General features: G+C 53.3%; 1 protein-coding gene across 2 annotated transcripts in view; it reads left to right on the plus strand.

Annotated features, from left to right (window-relative positions):
* PACSIN1 (protein kinase C and casein kinase substrate in neurons 1) overlaps positions 1-20,525 on the plus strand; it is a 69,248-nt gene that overhangs the window by 40,361 nt on the left and 8,362 nt on the right. The window contains exons 1-2 of one of the 2 annotated variants that reach the window (XM_003808537.7): positions 8,586-8,830; positions 20,018-20,143. In XM_003808537.7, coding sequence (XP_003808585.1) covers positions 20,081-20,143 — 63 coding nt within the window. In that variant the 5' untranslated portion in view covers positions 8,586-8,830; positions 20,018-20,080. Of the gene's footprint in view, positions 1-8,585; positions 8,831-20,017; positions 20,144-20,525 lie in introns of those variants that run through there. The other variant, XM_003808536.5, reaches the window with a different exon arrangement.

Genomic DNA, 20,525 nt, shown 5'->3' on the forward strand with positions numbered 1-20,525 from the left:
GAGACAGTAATCCTTGGCCCCAGGAGGCCTCAGCCTCTGTTGCCCAGGCTGGAGTGCAATGGCACAATCACAGTTCATTGCTGCCTCGACCTACTGGGCTCAATCAATCCTCCCACCTAAGCCTTTAAGTGTCTGGGACTGCAGGCATGCCAGGCTAATTTTTTCATTTTGTGGAGACAGGATCTCACTATATTGCCCAGGCTGGTCTCAAACTCCTGGCCTCAAGTGATCCTCCTGCCTTGGTCTCCTAAAGTCCTAGAATTGCAGGCGTGAGCCATTGTTCATGGCCACAAATTATTTTTGTATTATATCCTGGACACTTGGGGTATTATGTTATGAGATGCCGGATCTTCTTGAAATCTATTTCAGCAGGCCTCCTTTAACCCTGGGCCTTATTAATGCCAGGTGGGGGTAGAAATCCAGGTCCCCTACTTGACCTTGGTTGACACCCTGGTGGGGGTCAGGGGTGCCTCCTTACTTCTGGGCAGTGGTGGGAGTTCTGGCACCAGTGATCCCTCCCTGCGTGGGAAGGGAGGGTGCCTTGTTACTGCTCCTATGTGGTCTCCACTGACCTGATTACTCTTGGGTGGGGGTGAAGGTCAACCCAGCATGGAGAGGGAGGGGCACCTTGTTATTGCTGGGTGCAGTGGAAGTCCTGGCTCTCCCTCATTCTTCACTGTTGTCACCCTGGCGGTGGGGGATGGGGCTCCTAGTTACGGCCAGGCAAGGCTCCCCACCCGGCCTTTCCTCACAGGGGAGCATAGGCCTGGGGCTGTAGTTTCTTCCATGGTGTTTGGCTACAGTAGGGATGTCATTGTTTTAAAGGTTTTTGTCTTGCTAGGCTGGGTCTCTGCTAAAGAGAGCAGGTTTTTTCTACTTTTTGTTTTTGTTTTATTCTTTTTTATTATGTTTTAGACCTATCAGCAGGAAGCAAAGAGCAGGTTTTTCTTGGGGCTGTTTTTGTTTATGTTTATTGGTATTTCTGGGTTGCTGACTTCTTCCAGCTCCAAATCTGGCATATATTGGGCAAAAAGAAAACCCAGGGAACTCACTGCTCTGTCACTGTTTGGTCTTGAGATCTCTAGTCAGTCTGTCTTCTCTCTGCCTTTAAGAGTCTTCTTCTGTTTGTTTTATATATAGGGGTGGTTTTAGCAGGAGGAATGGGGAGAAGTGTGTATACTCCATCTTGTTCAGAATCAGAAGTCCAGATTGATCTATTCTTGAACTTCACATAAATAGAATCTACTGTGTGTGCTCTTTTAAGTTTGGCTTCTCTTGCTCGGCATGATGTCTTTTCAAAAAAACTTTTATTGTAAAAAAAAAAAAAACCCACATAACATGAGATCTACCCTTCTAACAGAATCTTAAATGTACAATATTAACTATAGGCCCAATGTTGTGCAGCAGATCTCTGGAACTTTTTCATCTTACAAAGATGAAGCTTTATACCCATCGAATAGCAACTCCCTATTTCTTCCTCCCCTCAGCCCCTGGCAACCACCATTCTCCTTCCTGTTTCTGTGGATTTGACTATTTTAGATACCTCATGTAAGTGGAATAATGCAGTATTTGTCCTTCTATGACTGACTTATTTAAGTTATCATAATATCCTCAAGGTTCACCCATGTTGTGGCTTGGGATAGGATTTCCTTTTTTAAGGCTAAATATTATTCCACTGTGTGTATATACCACATTTTCTTTATCCATTCATCCATTGATGGATATTTAGATTGTTTCCACATCCTGGTAATTGTGAATAATGCTGCGATGAACACAGGAGTACAAATTTGTCTTTGAGACCCTGACTTCAATTCCTTTGGGTAAATACCCAGAAGTGGTATTGATGGATCGTATGGTAGTTCTTTGTTTGTTTGTTTGTTTGAGACAGAGTTTCGCTCTTGTTGCCCCAGCTGGAGTCCAATGGCGCAATCTCAGCTCACTGCAACCACCACTTCCTGGGTTCAAGCAATTCTCCTGCCTCAGCCTCCCAATTAGCTGGGATTACAGACATGTGCCACCACATCTGGCCAATTTTTTGTATTTTTAGTAGAGATGGGGTTTCACCATGTTGGCCAGGCTGTTCTCGAACTCCTGACCTCAGGTGACCCACCTGCCTCGGCCTTCCAAGGTGCTGGGATTACAGGTGTGAGCCACCGTGCCCAGCAGTAGTTATTTTTTTAATTTTCTTTATTTTTATATTTATTTTTAGTAGAGACGAGGTCTCGCTATGTTATCCAGGCTGATCTTGAACTCCTGAGCTCAAGCAATCCTCTTGCCTCTGCCATCCAAAGTGCCGGGATTAGAGGTGTGAGTCACTGTGCCCAGCCTATTTTTAATTTTTTGAAAAACATTTTTACTGTTTTTTATAGCAGCTGCACCATTACACATTCCCACCAACAGGGCACAAGTGTTCAAATTTATCCACATCCTTGCCAACACTTATTTTATTATTATTACTTTTTAAATAATGGCCATCCTGACAGGTATGAGGTGATATCTCATTGTGGTTTTGATTTGCCTTTCCACAATGATTAGTGATGTTGAGCATTTTTTAATATACCAGTTGTTCATTTGTATGCCTTCTCTGGAGAAACGTCTGTTCAAGCCCTTTGCTCATTTTTAAATTTTTTTTAAGCTATCCAGTTATAGGAGTTTCTTATGTATTTTGGATCCTAGTCCCTTGTTAGATATGTGGTTTGCAATTTTTTTCCCCCATTCAGCAGGTTACGTTTTCACTCTGCTGTTTCCTTTGCAGTGCTTAGGCTTTTTAGTTTGATATGTAGTCCCATTTGTCTATTTTTGTTTTTGTTGCCTGTGCTTTTGGTGTCAGATCTAAGAAATCATTGCCAAGGCCAATGTCCTGCAGTTTTTCCCTATGTTTTCTTCTAGGAATTTTATGGTTTCTGGTTTTATGTTTAAGTTTTTAATCCACTTTGAGCTGATTTTTGTCTATGGTGTAAGATAATGATTCAAATTCATTCTTTTGCATGTAGAAAGCAGTTTTCCCATCACCATTTGTTGAAGAAGAACTATCCTTCATATCATTTCCCCACTGTGTATTCTTGGCACCCTCACTGAAGATCTGTTGATCATATATGTATGGGTTTATTTCTGGGATCTTCATTCTGTTCCATTGGTCTGTATGTCTTTATTTATTTATGTATTGCTGGTGACCATAATATGCATATATGTCTGTCTTTATGACAGTACCATGCTGTTTTAATTACTGTAACTTAGTAATATGTTTTGAAATCAGGAAGTGTGGGGCCTCCAGCTTTGTTCTTCTCAATATTTTTTGGCTATTTTGGGGACCTTTGTGGTTCCTATGATTTTAAGATTTTTTTTCTATTGCTATAAAAATGCCATTGAGATTTTAAGAGGGATTACATTGAGTCTGTAGATTGCTTTGAGTAGTATGGATATTTTAAGAATATTAAGTCTTCCAATCCATGAACATGAGATGTTTTTGTTTGTTTGTGTCTTCTTTAATTTCTTTCATCAATTTTTTATAGTTTTCAGTTTACAAGTATTTCATCTCCTAGGTTAACTTTATTCCTAAGTATTTTATTCTTTTTTGATGTTATTATAAATAGAATTGGTTTCTTAAATTTTTTTCAGAAATTCAGAAATTTTAGAAAACTTTCAGAATTTGTCAGAAATTCTTTGTTATTAGTGTACAGAATCAGCTTGATGTCTTGACATTTATCCATGTGATTATGTGTAGTGGGATTTTTTTCATTGCTGTGTAGTATTCCACTATGTGAACAAACCACACAGTAGAATTTATACAATGAAATCCTACACAGCAAACTACCTCAACTATATGCAGTAAACTGCACAATTTGTTTTCAACCCCTCTGTGGGTGGGCATTTGGGTTGCTTCCAATTTGGAGATATTAAGAATGAAGCTTCTATGAACATTCTTGGACATGCGTTTTCATGGCTATTAGCACTAAATATTGCAAAAGCTTCTTAACTGGTCTCCTTGCCTCAGCCCCGGTCTCCTAATCACTTCTCCATGTAAAAACCACTGTGATCTTCTGAAAACATAATTTGGATCCCTTTCTCCCCTTGCTAAAAAATACCAATGGCTTCCCTTCATACTTAGAATAAAATTCAGAGTCCTCACCATGGCCTACAAGGGCCTCTGGGAGCCAGCCCCTGCCTGCCTCTTCTTTATCACTACCTCGTTTGCCACCTCTCTCTGTCTGGCTTGCTCTACCTACCATCCATTCATCCGCCCTCCCATCCACCCATCCAACCATTCAGCTGTGGGCTGCTTTCAATGCGCTCAGCTTACTCCCACCTCTAGGACATTTGCCCTTGCTGTTCCCTCTGCCAGAAACACTCTTCCTTCAAATCATCACATACCTCCCTTTCTCCCTTTTTTTAGATCTCTGTTCAAATGTCATCTCTTCAAAGGAGGATTCTAAAATGTTCCTGCCTCATACTCTCTGTCTCTTTAACCCATGTTATTATTATTATTATTTTGAGACAGAGTCTCGCTCTCACCTAGGTTGGAGTGCAGTGATGCTATCACGGCTCACTGCAACCTCCGCCTCCTGGGTTCAGGCAATTCTCCTGCCTCAGCCTCCCGAGTAGCTGGGACTACAGGCACATGCCGCCATGCCCAGCTAATTTTTTGTATTTTAGTAGAGACAGGGTTTCACCGTGTTGCCCAGGCTGGTCGCCAACTCCTGAACTCAGGCAATCTGCCCGCCTCGGCCTCCCAAAGTGCTGGGATTACAGGTGTGAGCCACCGCACTGAGCCCACATTATTTTTCTTGGTAGCACTGCTCATCATTTGAACATATTTATGATGTGTCTCCCTTTGGCATGAAATCTCCCTGAGGTTATGGACATCGTCTGTTTATCTACCGTGTTCCACCCTAGAGCAGTGCTGCACATAGTTGCAGTCAAGAAATGCTTGTTAAATGCATGAAGAAACTAGCATGGGATTTAGTCAGACACCTCAGTATTGACACCAGCTTCATTTTGCAGCTGTGTATTACAGTATGGGGCGAGCCCCTTAACCTAGGAGTCTCACACTCTGATCACCTGGGATCTTGTGAAAATGCAGATTCTGATGTGGGAAGTCTGGGGTGGGACCTGAAATGCCACATTTCTGACCAGCTTCCAGGTGGTGCCCAGGCTGCTGGGCCTTGGATAGCGAGGCCTTAACTGCCCAGAGCCTCAGTTTCCACACCTGTATAATGGCTCTTTATGAAAAAACACTGGATACGGTATAAAGCACCATGCACAGTGCCTAGATGTAGCAGGGACTCAGTGATTGTAATATTTGTTGCTCCTCCTCCGGGTGCCTGCCAGGGCCACTGGACATTTCTCCCCCCGATCTTCCCCCTCCCAAGTACCCACCCCACATGCTTAGCCACCTACACAGAATCCCACTAAAGCCTTTCCATTTTCTTTCTCTGGAGCTGGCCAGCCCTGCCTGTTGTGGGCTGGGGTTGGGGAGGATTCTGGCATTTTGACAGTCATGGGAATATTATGCAGATGAGATGCAAAGCAGCAGCTAATGAGCACTGATTGCATTTTCCCTGGCTCTGGGGAACACGTGGGATAACTGTGCTGAGCTGGGGAGAGGGGGCAATGAATGCTGTTGGGGAGCTGGATAAGGAGGCAAGGAGGGGGCTGACAGAAGGAGTAGGCATATCCCAGGGGCATGAGGGCCGCTGCCCTGTGGTGTGGGCCAGACACCCTCCTCTGATCTCACCTGTGGGACAGGAACATGGCTAAGGTCCAGGAACAGGAGCTGAGGTTGGGCATGGAGTGTGTGTGTGTGTGTGCGTATGTGCATGTGTGTGTGTATGTGTGTGCCTGTGTGTGTGTGTACATGATGTAGGGGGTGTCCCTGTGCCAGCGTGGGACCTGCAAGTGGGAGAGTAGAGGGCCTTCATTCCCAGCAGCAGTTGGGGCCAGATTAGGCTGACAGTGGGGGTGGGCTGAGGGTGGATGCTCTCTGTGCTGGGGAAGGAGGGGGAGACAGAAGGGGTCAGCTTCTTCCACAGGGCCTGTCTGGAATCCGTTGAGTGTGGGAGGACAGGACGTGGGGTCTGCCTGGCAGCAGATGGGGCTGGATCAGGCTGACGGAGGGGTGGGTGGGAGGGCAGCTGTCTTTGGTATCCTTGGATGGAGCCCGGCTCTTTAAGAGAAAGATGATCCAGGGCTGGGGGCCGGCAGGTGGGCAGGGGGCTCTGCTTACAGCACCTGGGAACTCAATCCCTCCCTGTCCCCCAGCTGAGGCCTCCTCACTCTCTAGGAAGCCTCTGCTCTTGGGCGCCGGGAGTCCCCACCCTCCTGGCCTAGGCCTTGACCTGAACTCCCTGCCAAGGACCTCCAGGCCTGAGGATGGCTGACATCAGGCTTCTGGCCCAAGGAAGGCAAGGCTGGAAGTCACTTCTGAGGTTGATTGTGGGGTCCTCGTGCCCACCACTTGACTGGGACTTTGAGTACTTACGATCTCATCCTGCCTTTGATCTAAGGATAGAAGCGAACTTGACTATGAAACTTTTAGAAACGGGGTGGCTGGTGCCGTGTTTCCCAATCAGATCTTTCTTAATAGAATCAACGTGAGGCACTGGAAAAGGCTTGGCAGACCGAGGGCTCGAATCCCAGCCTATCCACTGGCTGCCTTTGTCATTGTGGACAAACTGCTCCATCTCTCAGAGCCTATTTCCTAATCAGTCCAGTAGCCTCACCATGCAAGGCCCTGTGACAGCCAAAGACTGCAGGAGAGCCCTTGAGACAGGCCCGGGCTTTCCGAGAACCCACTAGCTCATCATCTCCTCAAGGACAGGGACTCTGTTTTGCCCACAGCTGTATCTCAGTGTCTAGAACCATCTCTGACCCATGGTAGGTGCCTTGTCAGTGTCTGTTGAATGGATGAAATGCCCCATTTCTGTATCCCAAGATGATTTTTCTCTTATCTCTTGGCATCTCTAATACTGGAATGCTTCATGCAGCTATGTTTGAGTTTCACTGGCAGCAGCCTTGTGATTGAGAGGGGTCTTAGAAGTGATGAATACGGAAGAGCTATCATTATTATTACAAGAGGGCCTTTTGCTTAATTTGTGGTGGCTTCTGGTTCCTTTTTGTTGTATCTGCCCTCTCTGGGGAGTGTGGGGTCCCTGAGAATTACCCTGGGGCACAGGGGCTGCAGTGGCCCTTGCCCGAGGCCCTGCAGTGGTGCTGGGCTGGGAATAGCATGTCCTGTGGGGCATGCTGTGTGTCCTGGGCCCCAGTCCCCACTCTGGTCTCCTGCCACCCACCACCCACACTGTCCCTCCTGGGGGTGGCAGAAGTCTAGAAGCCTGTGTGAAGCTTGGAATTCTCCTCTCCGGGAGAGTCATTTTACTGTGCCCTGTCATAACTCCAAGTACCGATGCTAGAGGGGTGAGTAGGGATATGTGTGAGCCCCCTAGGCTGAGGGGGCTCTAGGGGGGATCCAGTGTGGTTTTCCAGAATGAGAGTGAGGGAGGGTGGGCCCTGTCTCCAACCCCACCCCATCCCCCTTCAGCAGCAGAGCTGAGACACTGCTGAGATCAGATTAGTGCCTGATCCCCAGGTGGGGCGGAGCAGACAGGCAAATCCTCCCCTGGGAGGCCACTCATTATTCAGCCCCTTGATCCTGACACTTCTACTCCCATCCCTGAACCCTGCCCATGAGGCTAGCACCAGGGCTTGTGTGTGCCGCAGTGAGTTTGTGTAGGAAGGGCTTGTGTGTTACAGGTTCTGAATCCATGTAGATGTGTGTGCACGTGTCTTAAAGATGTGCGTATGCTGATATTAGTGTCACAGTTACGTGTGTGTGTGTTATAGGTGCATGTGTAGGAAGATACACAGACTTGTGGAAATGCATGTGTGCAAATATATGTAATGGGCGTTTGTATCTGTAAGTGTGTTGTTGGGGTGCACATGTCCTGGACACACGAGTGCTTAGGGCCACCCATGTGTGCGCTTGAGTGGTGTGTGGCAGCCATGGCCTGTGGGAGAAGCGTCGGAACTGGCATCACAAGGTCTCGGTGCCGACAGCTAGCCCAGGAACCTTGGACTCTCCAATTCTTTTACAGCTGTGGCCCTCAGCTTCCAATCTGTCAAATGGGTATGAAGCCTTATGGCACGAGGTTGTGCATGAGCATCTCTCACACTCAGCCTGGCCTAGAAAAAACTCAAAATTTTGAATTTTCATCAAATGAGAGAATAAATGATTAAACAAATAGAAATGCTTCACAGAGCAGCACGTGCTTAGATTTTAAGGACCCAAGCAAAGTGCATGGAAAGGTGCAGCTGTCTGGAAGGACGATTGGGAGGTGGGATCTTGGGGAGAAGGGGAAGAAAGGGGATGGAGCAGGGCTTCCCAGTCGAGGGAGGCGGCAGAGCCTGTGTCCCCACCAGCGTCTCTGTGGCCGTGAAGTGCATGCGTGCGTGCCCATGTTGATGCGGCGCCGCGCGGGAGGCGGGCGTCCCCTGCTGTACATGGGAGGGAGGCTGTCTGTGCAGAGCATTGCCCAGTTGCCATAGAAACGAGCAGAAGGAGGTGGGTGGCTGGAGAAGGAGGCGGGTCGGGAGCGGGGAGTGGGGAGGAGGCAGCGGTGGAGGGAGCTGGCTCCTGCAGTTCTGGCGCTGCTGCCTTCCTGAGTGAGCAGTGGAGGGAACCCTAGAGGACAGAGCCCCCAGCCCGGCAGCAGGCCCCCTCTCTGCCCGCCACCACGGAGGAGAAGGAGGACAGCCAGCCCCTCCGGCCCTGGCCTGGCCCAGCGGGGGCAGTAAGCTCCTACTTGCCCCCAGCTTGGTGCCCACACGGGCCCAGGTAGGCATTTCGATGGCTGGAAGAGGCTGTGTGGAGAGTGGGGAATGGGGCTGCCCTGCCTTCCTACCAGCGGCACCTGGTAGGAGCCAAACAGGCCAGCTGGAGGGGCCGGGCCAGGGACCAGGCTGGGGAGCGGGGTGTGGGGCGCAGCCAGCATCCTGAGAGGTCTCGTCAGAACCATCAGAACCTTGATCCTCCTCATCAGGGGGACTGTCCCTGTTGCCTTTCCTCCTCTGTACCTCTTGTCTCCACCACTGCCACAGGTCCTGACTTTGTAGCCATGCCCCCTCCTTGGGGCAGCAGGCCGAGGGAGGCTGGAGCCTCCAGGGACCCACAGTCTGAAGCTAGACAGGGTAGGCGGCAGAGGGCAGGGAGGAGTAAGGATGCCCCTGCCCCACTCAAGGCACTGCTAGGCTCTGGCCATTTGGGATAAGCAGACTCTCCTCCCACCCCCGATGACACCAGAGCCTCCCTGCTGGCCCTGGATGGTCTCAGGCACTGGGCTTAGAGCCCCCTGGTCAGGTCAGAGGCCTCTACCTCCTGCCCCAACCTCAGGCCCTTCCCCTTCCTCGTTCTCCCTGGAGACTTAGTGAACTGTCCCCAATCCCAGATCTCCCAAAGGACCCCCATGCCCATCCCCAGCAAGCCCAGGGTCTCCAAGTTGGGGTACCAGGGAGCAGGCCTCTGATGGGGTGGGAGTGCCTGTGGCCCTCCCTCCTGCGCTCTCTGTCCCTCTGCTGCATTGCTTCTGGGGACAGACTCGCTGCTGCTGGGGGAGCTCTTGGGCACTGCCACTGCGGAGGAGCCTCTGCCAGCTGCTCAGGAGGGGGCAGGGTGGGGTACAGGGGAGGAGCTGGGCCCTCTGCCCCAACTCTGGGCAGGGAGGGGGCTGGAGGGGGCCCACAGGAGTTCACGGTGAGGCACACCTGGTCCAGTTTTGCCCTGAATGGAGCTGAGCCACCTTGGGTGGCATAGGGAGGAGATGCTAGCCTGCAAGGGGCAGAAGGTTGATGTGTGCAACTATGGGCGTGCTTAAGGTCCTGCCCTTCTCCACCTGCTTTCTCTCCCGCACCCCCTGAGAGCCCAGCTGGGTCTTTCACTGGACCACAGTGTGGGGTGTCCCCTTCCCATGGGCACTCGGGTCAGAGGGCCTGGTGCAGGGGCTGAGGAGGGGTCACATGATGGGTAGGGGCATACACGCTGAGAAGCTGGCGTGGCTCTGCTCATTTCTGCAAACGTTAGACGCACATTCACAGAGTGCTGGACTCGGGGGCTCCCACTTTGGGATCAAGGGCCTAGGAGGGAGAAGGGCAGGTCTCGGGGATGGCAGAAACGGAATGCAGATTCGCCTGTGCGCACTGACACTGCCTGCCCCTGCTCCTCCGAACCCCGCACTCTCCTCCTTCCTGACCAGGGTGGGAGCTGATATCTGCCCTGCCTCACCTCCTGCAGCCGGGCCTGCTGGCCTCAGTTGCCCGTCAGCGGCCACCCCCACCTCCACTGGAGCAGGGGCTGGTGAGGCCTGTAGGGCAGGTTCTTTGGGTGAGAGCTGAAGGAACGTCTGTCCACTCAGCAGGCCCTCCAGGCCTGGCCCCGACCTCCAGCCCCTGGCCCCGACCTCCAGCCCCTGGCCTGCCTCCTCTAGGCCCGGGCCCCTCCCTGTCAGGTTGCTGCTTCACGGGTTGGCTTGGGGCTGCCAGGATGGGCTTCTGGGACACATTTCCCTGGCCCAATTCTTTGCACACAACGTGCCCACAGCCCAGGGCACCTGCCTGGAAGCTGGATTGAGACTTGACCTCCCCTGGCAGACCTTCTCATGTGAAAGGGAGCTTGAGGGAGGCCCCAGGAGCACTGAGAGGCCTGGAGCTCAGCAGGGGCTGGGGCCTGGGACACAGGAACAATCTGGCTCCCGGATGGCCCCTCCTCACTGCCCTTGACCCCCGTGCAGGAGCTGGCAAGGGTGAGGAGGTATCTCCAGCTGGCTGTCCATGGGCATCTCAGGGCTCCAGAACTGAGCTCCCATCCCCCCAAACGCCGTTCCTCCCTCGGTATCCCCAGCTCAGCAAACAGCAGCTCTGTCTGCCAGCTGCTCTGGCAGGAGCCATCCTTGACTTCTCATCTCACCGCCACATCCAAACCATCGGCAGATCCTCTTGGCTGGAATGCCACAGCACTTCCAGACTCCAGCCTCTTCCCGCTCCTTCTAACATTACCTCCTCATTCTGAGCCCCCATCTTCCCTCACCTGGGGGACTGCAGCCACCTCCTAGAGCTTCCCTGCCCACTCTGCCCCACCGTGGTCTGCTCTTCCCCCAGCAGCCACAGATCCTTTAAAACAGAAGCCAGATCACATCCCACCTCTTCCCAAACCCTGCAATGGCTCCCATCTCACTCTGAGAAAAAGCTAAAGGCCTCCCTCTGACCTACAAGGCCCTCCCCAGTTCCCTCCCCCAACCTCTCCAGCCTCACCCCTCCCCTTCCCTCATCTGCGCAGGCCACATGACCCCCTTGCTCCTCAACCCTGGCAGCCGGCTTCTGCCCCAGGGCCTTTGCATGGGCTGTTCAGGCTGCCTGAGTGCTCTGCCTGGCTCCCTCTCCACCTTCCTCAGGCCTTTGCTCCAAGGCCACCTGCTCAGAATGACCTTATCTGACCATCCTCCATAAAAAAGCACAACTCCTCGCCCCCATCTTCCCTCCCTGTCCCCTCCCCTGCCTTGCTTTCCTTTACAGCCCTTGTCACCTTCTAACATCCTTGATTACCACTTATTTATCTCGTTTCTTGCCTGCTCAGCCTCTCTAGAATGTCAGCCCCACAAGGGAGGGGGTTTTCTGTCTTGTTCACTGCTGTAGCCCAGCTCTGCACCCTGAGAATCAGGGCTGCAGTGTAAAGCCAGGAGTGTCTCCCTCGGGGGCCGGCTCAGCATCTGTGCTGTCGTGGGGGCCTATGATTCTGTCCTCACAGGGGAAGATGATGCCCGCCTACCTGAGCCATTGCCTCAGGGACATTGGGTTGGACAGGACGCTGGGCCTGCACTGGGTCCACACATCTTCCTTTTCTCCAATCCAGCTGTGGCCAGAGCTGCTCTGCCCGGCCAGGCCCCGGAAGAGAGCAAGCTGCATGCATCCCACCCCAAGCCACTGAAGCGGGAGGGCCACGGCCCCTTCTTCCTGGTCAGAACTCATCCTTGAGTTCCCTGTGTTGCAAAAACGTGCTGCGCTCCCACCAGGAGTGTTGCCCACAGAGGAGGCAGCCTGGCCCCTGCTCTCCAGGTGGCCACAGAGGCAGTGGGCTCAGGACAGACAGACAGACCCCTGCAGAGTGGCCAAGTGTGTGCTGACTGGTGTTGAGAAAAGAGATGCCCCAGAGCAGACAGGAGGGGGCCCTGCCTTCCCAACAAGCTCTTGTCTCTGCCTCCCCGTCTGTGGGCATCTCACTTTGGGCTCCCCGAGAAGCCAACCCCAAGACAAGGATATGATTCATTTAGGAGGTGGCCCACAGAAACACTGAGGGTGGGAAAATGACACATGGAGACAAAAAAGGGTGCTTTACCAAGCAAGTTACCACTGCGGGCAATTCAGCTCACTCCCGCTGGAGAGCTCTGGGAGGGGTTTTGAACACACCTTTGACTCAGTCCAGGAGGGCAGGGGAGCTGGGGTATGTATACACCACCTTCCAGCGGCTCTCCACCACGCTTTGCCCTGTCCCTCACGCTGGCTGAATTTTCTCTGAACTGTTGTCACCACCTAATGTGGTGATATTTATTGTATTTTCTTCTTGGCTTTTTGCCCATGCTGGAATGTAAGCTCCATGAGGGAAGGGCTGGTCTTACTCCCTGATGAGCCTGCCCCACCTGAAACAGGCTTAGAGGCCCTCTAAAGATGTGGGCTGTGCAAAATGGTGTCTTGTCTACTTGGCTTGAGAGCAGGGGAGGGATGTGGGCCTTTTGGGGTGATTTTCTGGAGGAAAGAGAGAGGGTCTGGGCTCTTAAGAGGGTGGCCGGAGGAGGAAGGGAGAGCACAGGGGTGGTGAAGGGTGAAAGGTCAGACCAGGAGTGGGCTAGGGAGGAGGAGGGGCCAGCCACAGAGGCTGGGGTGCCTGAGGCTGTGTCTGAGGCTCGCCTGTTCTCACAGGTGGGCCACCAAGGGGTGCCTTGGGCCCCTTCCTAGCTGGGATGAGCCCAGCTGGTCCCCTCTGCCCTGGGCCTCTCTGGGGCCCTCCAGCCTTGAGTAAGGTTTGAGCTCTGCCTCCCTGAGTCTCCCCATTTGTGTTTCCATCCTCCTCCTTCCTCCTCAACTTGGGATCATCATTTCTAATGAGCAGGCTCCCTGGGGACTGCCTGGAATAACCCAGGTTAGAGGGGATGGAGGTCCAGGGGACTGGTTTTCAGACCCAAAGAGAAAGCAAGAGGAAGCCAGGCCTGAGATCTTCCTTTCATGGGGGACCTGGAGACCTGAAGGTCCCAGGTGAGGCCCAACAGTCCTGGAAGGGCTCTGGGGGTATTAGCTGAGGAGGGGAGAAGGGGAGCCAGGTGATCCAGAGAGATGAGACTCCTGTCATGAAGGCTCTGTAGCTGTTAACACCCATAATACTGCAGGTGAACTCTGGGCCTTCTGTGCACTGGGCACTCATTTCCTCCTACACCCCATGGGGGTAGGTGCTATCATGGGGGTAGGTGCTATCCCATGGGGTAGGTGCTATCATCACCTCCTTTTGCAGATGAGGAAACCGAGGCACAGAGAGTTAAACTAACTTGCCAAGGTCAGTGGCAGAGCAGGGATTTGAACCTCATCTGCAGACATTCTGTCTGGCCTCTTGGTGCTGTTAGCTATTGTGCTAATCAGCTTTTTGGGACAGCAGGTTGCCACTCCTGAACCAGCAAGACTGTTTAGGGGAGGGCATGCCTAAGAATGGCACCACAGTGTTGGTGTCAGATGAGGGGAGGGGTAGGCGAGGGCTGGGGTATTTGGGGAAGACTTCTTGGAGGGACAGGGACTGAGCTGGCCCTTGAAGGGAAGCAGAGGTTTTTTGGGGAGGGGTGAGTGATGGGAGGGAGGATGGCATGTGCCCTAGGCTGGGTTGTGGGGAGACATGAGCAAAGGGGCAGAGGCTCTAGTGGACACGGTGCATCTCAGCTGACTCAAATCCTCCCCGCTGCATTGGGAGCCCCAGCAGAGATGGGTCAGAGTCCCTGTGTGGCCCCAAGCCAGGCGCTGTGAGCCTGTCGGTCTATCTCTGGGTAAGGCAAGGAGTGGGTTGGGGGGCACTGCTGGGAATATTTGTAGGACCTGAGACCCTGGGGGAGAGGCAGGCAGCTCTGGTTTCCCCATGGCCCTGTCCCTGAGCTGAGCCTGTTCCGTGGGGAGAAGGCCTTAGGCCAGGAGGGCTGGAGTGACACCCACAGACAGCCAGGAGCAGGGGCAGGGGAAGGACCCACCCCTGGGTCTGAGTCTGGCTCTGCCTCTTTCCTGCTGTGTGACCTTGGACAAGTTATCTAACTTCTCTGAGTCTCAGGTACTCATCTCTAGAATAGGGAAGGCAACAGCCATCTCAGTGGGCTGTGAGGTTTGGAGATAAAGCGTGTGAGGAGGCGCTCACAATGGCACACAGTAGGCGCTCAAAAATGGTTGTGTCATTGATGCTGCCTGCGTGCTGCAGTACCCCTGAGGACGGAGGACGCCATGCTGAGGGCAGGATGGTCCTGGGACCACAGGGAGGAGGAGACCCTGGAACCAGGCCCTGAGGGCTGACCAAGAGGAGGGAAGGGCTCTCCAGGAGAAGCCCGGCTTGGAGACAGAGGGCGGGTGGGACTCGGGACCCCCTCCTGGCTCCTGGTTCTGGTTGTGTCATCATCATCATCGTCAACATTGGCTGGGCGCCCACTGTGTGCAGGTAACTGTTTCTGGCTCTGGGATAGAAAATTCATCATTTCTGCTGTTTATTAAGTGAATGTCAGAAGGTCCTTGGCATTTATTCATTCATTCATTCAACAAAAGTGCACTGCGCACTTACTATGTTGCCAGCACTGCGCTGGATGCTGGAAATACGGCAGATAACCAGACAGATAAACACCGCTGACTGGACTGAGTGACATTCCTGTGGGAAGGAGGACACGCAACGTGATGAATGCCGTGCTGTGGATGGCGTGTCCGGTGGTGACGAGGGCTGTGAAGAATAATACGGAGAGGACAGGGAGGAGGTGGGGGCTCAGGACCTGCTGGTGGCTGGGAGCAGCTGGGTGACTCCCAGGCCTGTGATTGGTGACCACTGAGGTAGGAATCCACACGGCGCCTTGGTCCACACCAGGCCTGGCCTCTCCAGGCTCCTGCTCTTAATTCCTCTGTCCCTTCCTCAAGCCAGGAGTAGATGGAACACAGCTGAGGGCCCTGCCCTCCAGGGTCTCCTAGAGGCAGCTTTCAGGAGATGCCTGGGCCTGAGGAGAGATGCCCTCCACCCTGGGGCTCCTTTGTCACTGAGGCCTCCATTACAGACTTGGCCCACATCTCACTGGTAGTAGTTGGGGGAGCTGGCTCCAGAGCCCTGCACCCCCCAGTCTGCACTTCACAGGCTGCATCATCCTCATGGACAAGAAAGGCAAGACCCTTCCTGGCTCCACAGAGAGAGAGGGCCACCCCTGAGATGGAGCTGTTGCCCCACTACAGGCAACGGCGGTGCGGATGGACAGTAAGCGCCGACACCTGTGGAGAGCTCGCCGTGTGTCAGGCGCGGTCCAGTGGGCCGAGGTCTAGTGCGCCGTTTAATCCTTGCAACAGCCCATTTTACAGATGCGGACGCCGAGGCCTGGGAAGAGGGAGAGAGCCACACACGGTCTCACAGCCCATACATGAGAGAGCCAGGGTTTGAATCCAGATTATTTGGCTCCAGAGTCTGGGTTGTAATCCTACTCTGCGCTGCACAGGCCCCAGGGTCAAGTCCTCACTCTGCCACCTGTAGCTGCGCGATCTTGGCTTACCTCTCTGAGTCTTGGTCTCCGCAGGAAGAAAAAGAGGAAGCCCCTCTCTGAGGATTGCTGTGAGAATGAACGAGGTGCTGGGTGTGAGGGCCTGTCCTGAGGAAGTGCTCAGTAAGCCTTGCTCCCGCTCTCCCTCAGGGGTCCCGGGGAATGAGGCTCAGCAGGGGCCACGCAGCAGGGGCTTCGGCTGGAGCGAGGATTCAATACCAGCTCCGCTGTTTACTGTCTCAAAGGCCATGGGTGCACTATTTTAATCACTCTGTGCCTCAGTTTCCCCATCTGTAAATGAAAATAAGGCACACATAAAGCATCTACAGCCGTACCCAGCACACAGTAGGCACTCGGTAAATGCCAGCTAGTGATAGCCAATGTTAATGTCAACACCTCTCTATGTAATGATAGTGTGATGGTCAGGAGTGTGCGCTCTAGATCCAGACCCTGGGCTCAAATCCCAGTTGCACCTTTCCCTAGCTGGGTGTATTAGGCTCCCCAGAGAGACAGAACCAATTGGATGGATGGGTGGATGGATGGATGGATGGATGACAGTTGGATAGATAGGTAGGTAGAGAAAGATGGATGAGAAGGGATTTATTAGGGGAGCTGACTCATGTGATTGTGAAGAAGTCCCATGTTACGCTGTCTGAGCTGCTGGGCCAGGGGAGCCGGTACCATGGCTCCAGGTCCAAAGGCCTGAGAACCAGGGGGGCCAGTGGGGTAACTCTCAATCTGCGGCCAAAGGCCTGAGGACCTCAGGGGCTGCTCATGCAAAGTCCCTGAGTCCAAAGGCCACAGAACCTGGAGATCTGATGTCCAGGGGCAGGAGAAGAGCGTCAGCTCCAGAAGAGAGCGAGAACTCACCTTTCCTCTGCCTTTTCCTTCTCTCTGGGCCCTCAGCCGATTGGGTGGTGCCCGCCCACATTGCATGAGGGCAGATCTTCCTTCCTCAGTCCACTGATTGCAATGCCGGCCTCTTCCCGAAATACCCTCACAGGCATACCCGGAAATAATGCTTCACCAGCTCTCCGGGTATCCCCTAATCCCATCAAGCTGACCCCTGAAATTAATCATCACACTGAGCAACATTTGGCAGGTTACTTCGTTGCTCCGTGACTCCGTTTCCTCATTTATAAAACAGTGTAACAGTAGTTCCCACATCACCTGGCCGTTGTCTATTCATTGAGCTCCCACATGCAGTGCTGTGCACCGTGCGTGGGACATTCGGCCCTCACTGCCTGCTGGCCACTGTCATTGCTGTGATAGCCTTAAATCATAAGATCACACAGGAATGCTGTGATGCCCTGGGCTCACTTCTCCCGTGGTACCTGGACAAGCTCTGTCCCTGTTACATCCCGGAGCCCCTGGATTCTCAGCTACAGTGTGGGAGTGACAGCAGAATCTGCCTGGTCAGGTTGTGGTGAAGATTAGAGGAGGTAGACTCGACATGTGAATGGTATGTGCCCAATCAATGCCAGCTGTCATTTATTGAGACACTAAAGTGTCTTCAGGGCTGAGCTAGCCTCACAGCCACTGGTGAGAGAAGGCAGATGGGCCTGGTGCCCCTTTGAAGGGTTAAGGAAGGCCAAGAGCATGTTGAGTTTGCCCACAGGGAGTGCCAGGTGACAGCCACATCCCTTTCTGATGGTGAGAGATGCAGCCTTTTTAGTGACAGCAGGTACCGACTGCCCTTCAGGAAGGACATGGCATTTGTCCAGAGTTGAGCCTCCTGCCTGCCCCCAGGGTGGGGGTGTGAGATTAGTTTGGAAAAGGCAGAGGCAGGATGGGAAGGTGTGTCTAGCCACATGATATGGGGGTCCACATGCTGTCTCCTGGCTCTTCTTCCTGAGCCCACCACTGTGTGGGTCAGAACCGAGGTTGGAGTTGGGAGGGCCTAGGGTCTGCCATGGCTGGACACTCACCACCTCATCTAATCCTTAAGTCAGTCATATCATCCTCATTTCCCAGCAAGGCCCAGAGAGGCCTGTGAATTGCCCATGGTCACACAGCAGGTTGGTAGCAGAGCAGGGACCCTGAGGTTGGAGCTGTTTCACTACACATGCTCCCTCATCTGGAAGCTGGAGAGACACGTTACCTGCCAATACCAAGGGTGGACCCCAGCAAGTTCCAAGAACCCTGGGCCTGGCCTTTTGTGGACAAGGTAGAGAGTGGTCTCAGCCATTGGGCATTTTGGCCTGACATACCAGGTCTCAGCTGCACTGTCCCTTCCCTCCATGCTGACAGCACACTCCATCCTGGTTCCCAGCTCCCTCAGCTCTCCCCCAGCACAGGCCAGAGGGTTTAAAAAATATACACACGAGGCACATTAAAAAATTCATGCATATGAGGCAAAATTAAAAGGGCACAAAAGGACCTACAGAGAAAAGTCTCTCTCCCCCTGCGTCCCCTGGCCACCCCATTCCCCGAAGATGGTCGCCATCACCAGTTTCTCTTGTGGTCCTCCCAAAACACTCCCTACTTATGTATTTTCCCCAGCCACATGGGTCTGCACCTTGCTCTTTTTGCTTTAGTGATATGGTCTGGGGAAGGTTCCATTCAGGAGCAGAACTTCCAAGACAGGCCTGCACCATAACTTATTGACCCAGCCCTCTGTGGACGGGTATTTGGGCTGTTTCCAGCCTTTTGCGTTTACAAGTAGTACTGTAGTAAATAATCTTGTGCATCATCTGGCTGACTGACTGGAAGTAAATTCCTAGAAGTGGTGTTCCTGGGTGAAGGGTGTGTACCCCATAATTGTATCAATAACAATTGTGTGGTATTAAGTTACTTTCCCATCACCATGGGCGAGAGACAAATGGCTCAGGTTCTACCTTTGTTCCCACAAGGGAATGCCTCCACCCAACTCCTGCCCACCCCCTAGCAGCCCCCTGGCAGCTATGCATTACAAGAGAGTTCTATGTGACATTAAGGTTTCTAGAAGGGACTGTGGCCCCAGGGATACCTATCTCACCTGGCTGACCATGCTTCCTTAAACATCCCTGCTTTTCACTTCTCTGTATCTAAATTTAAAACGTTCCTTATGAAGCAAGTACTGCTTTATAAGTGAAAAGTGCCAAGTTAAGAGAAGAAAAATTCAGACTCATTTCTTTGTCCCTTGATGAAATCCAGCCGTCCTCCCTCTCACCCACCCCCACTGTGCGTGAGTTTATGGGAAAGTCTGTCTGTGGTTCTTCTAAAAGGGAGGGAACAAAATATGTTTAGACGCCTGAGGGGTGCAAGAGGCAATACTGGGTTATTACTGGGAAAGAGCCCCAGGCCCTGGACAGATGGGGAGCCCTAGGGGGAGGGACATCCTCCACCAACCATTCTTATGTGTTATTGCCCCTGCCCTGAGCCTGAGAGCCAGCTGCTGGACCCCCAGGTTGGGCTGAATCTTACAGAGGCCAGCCCTCCCTGAGCATCCACACTGTCAGGGTTCACAGTCCTGGGACTGCAGTGCAGAAGCAGGGAGGCATCCCCTGGTGCCGGGATCCAGCTAGAGGCTGGCAGCTTGTATCAGGGCCAGGCGCAGCCTGGACTCTGCTGCCTCCTTGAAAACCAGGCCCTTGGCCCTCTGAGTCCTGGCTCCTGACTACTGAGCCATTCTTGCCTGGGGTAACAGTGAGGCCTGGCTGGGGGAAGGGAGGAGGGGAGTACCCACCTCGGCCCTGGGGCAGCACACGGCCTAGATTGGCTAACCCTGATGCCTGCCGACAGATCCAGGGCAGACACAGCCACCCCAGACGCTCCCATAGATCTCAGTGGTGTGACCTGTGGGCCAGGACACCACACATTTGGGACTCTCAGGAGACTTGTAAGAAGCTAATGGGGGCTGCTGAGGTTGGGAGCAAGGGCAGACAGAAGGGCATTTACAGGGTCCTGGGGCTCAGATAACTAAGGAGGTGCTGAGCCTGGGCTCCAACAGTCCAGGAGAGAGAACCAGCTCTGGGGGCTGGGACTGGCTTCTGAACGGAGGTGCTCATACTGGATAGAGGATGGATTCCAGGGAGGGGGAAGGAGGAGGGATGGGGAGTTGGGCATGAGGGTGCTACAGGGCGACTCTTGGGGTTACCTAAGTCTGGTGAGTTAGTCTCTGGACAGGAAGATGGCATCCTAATGCAAGCCTCGCTGGGTCCCATCGGTTTGGGGACCCAGGCCTGGAATGGGGCAAAGGGTGGAGGGCCCTTCCCTCATCTCCAGGGATCTCTCTCCTGCCCTCCCAGTGCATGAGCAGCCGAGCCTGCTAACCGCAGCTCCGCACTTGTCCATCCCCCTGCGGCTACACCATGTCCAGCTCCTACGATGAGGCCTCACTGGCGCCAGAGGAGACCACCGACAGCTTCTGGGAGGTAAGGCTCTCATGATCCCCAGGTTCTGGGGACCAGACAGCCTGGCTGTTTGGAGGCCAGGCTCCCTAATCACTCACCCCATGACCTCAGGCCCCACTCCCCAGTCCCTCAGGCCCCTCCAAAGCCCTGGGTGTCCAACAGGCAGCGGTAGCCATGAAGTGGCTAAGAGCACTGCCCACTGAGCCAGGAGCTCCTCTCTCCCCACAGCTGCCCCCAGAGAGAGCCTGTGGCATTTCACAATGTGGGAACAGGCCCTTTGTGACTCTGTGGCACTTCCATCAGGCAGGTACAGCACAGCCTTTCTCAGCTGTTCCTATTTCCCTCGCTCGCCCCCTATCCTGACGTGGGCAGGGGTGGAGCGCCGGACACAGAGAGAGGGAGT

The sequence above is a fragment of the Pan paniscus genome, chromosome 5 (genome assembly GCF_029289425.2).
Source record: "Pan paniscus chromosome 5, NHGRI_mPanPan1-v2.0_pri, whole genome shotgun sequence".
Classification (NCBI taxonomy): domain Eukaryota; kingdom Metazoa; phylum Chordata; class Mammalia; order Primates; family Hominidae; genus Pan; species Pan paniscus.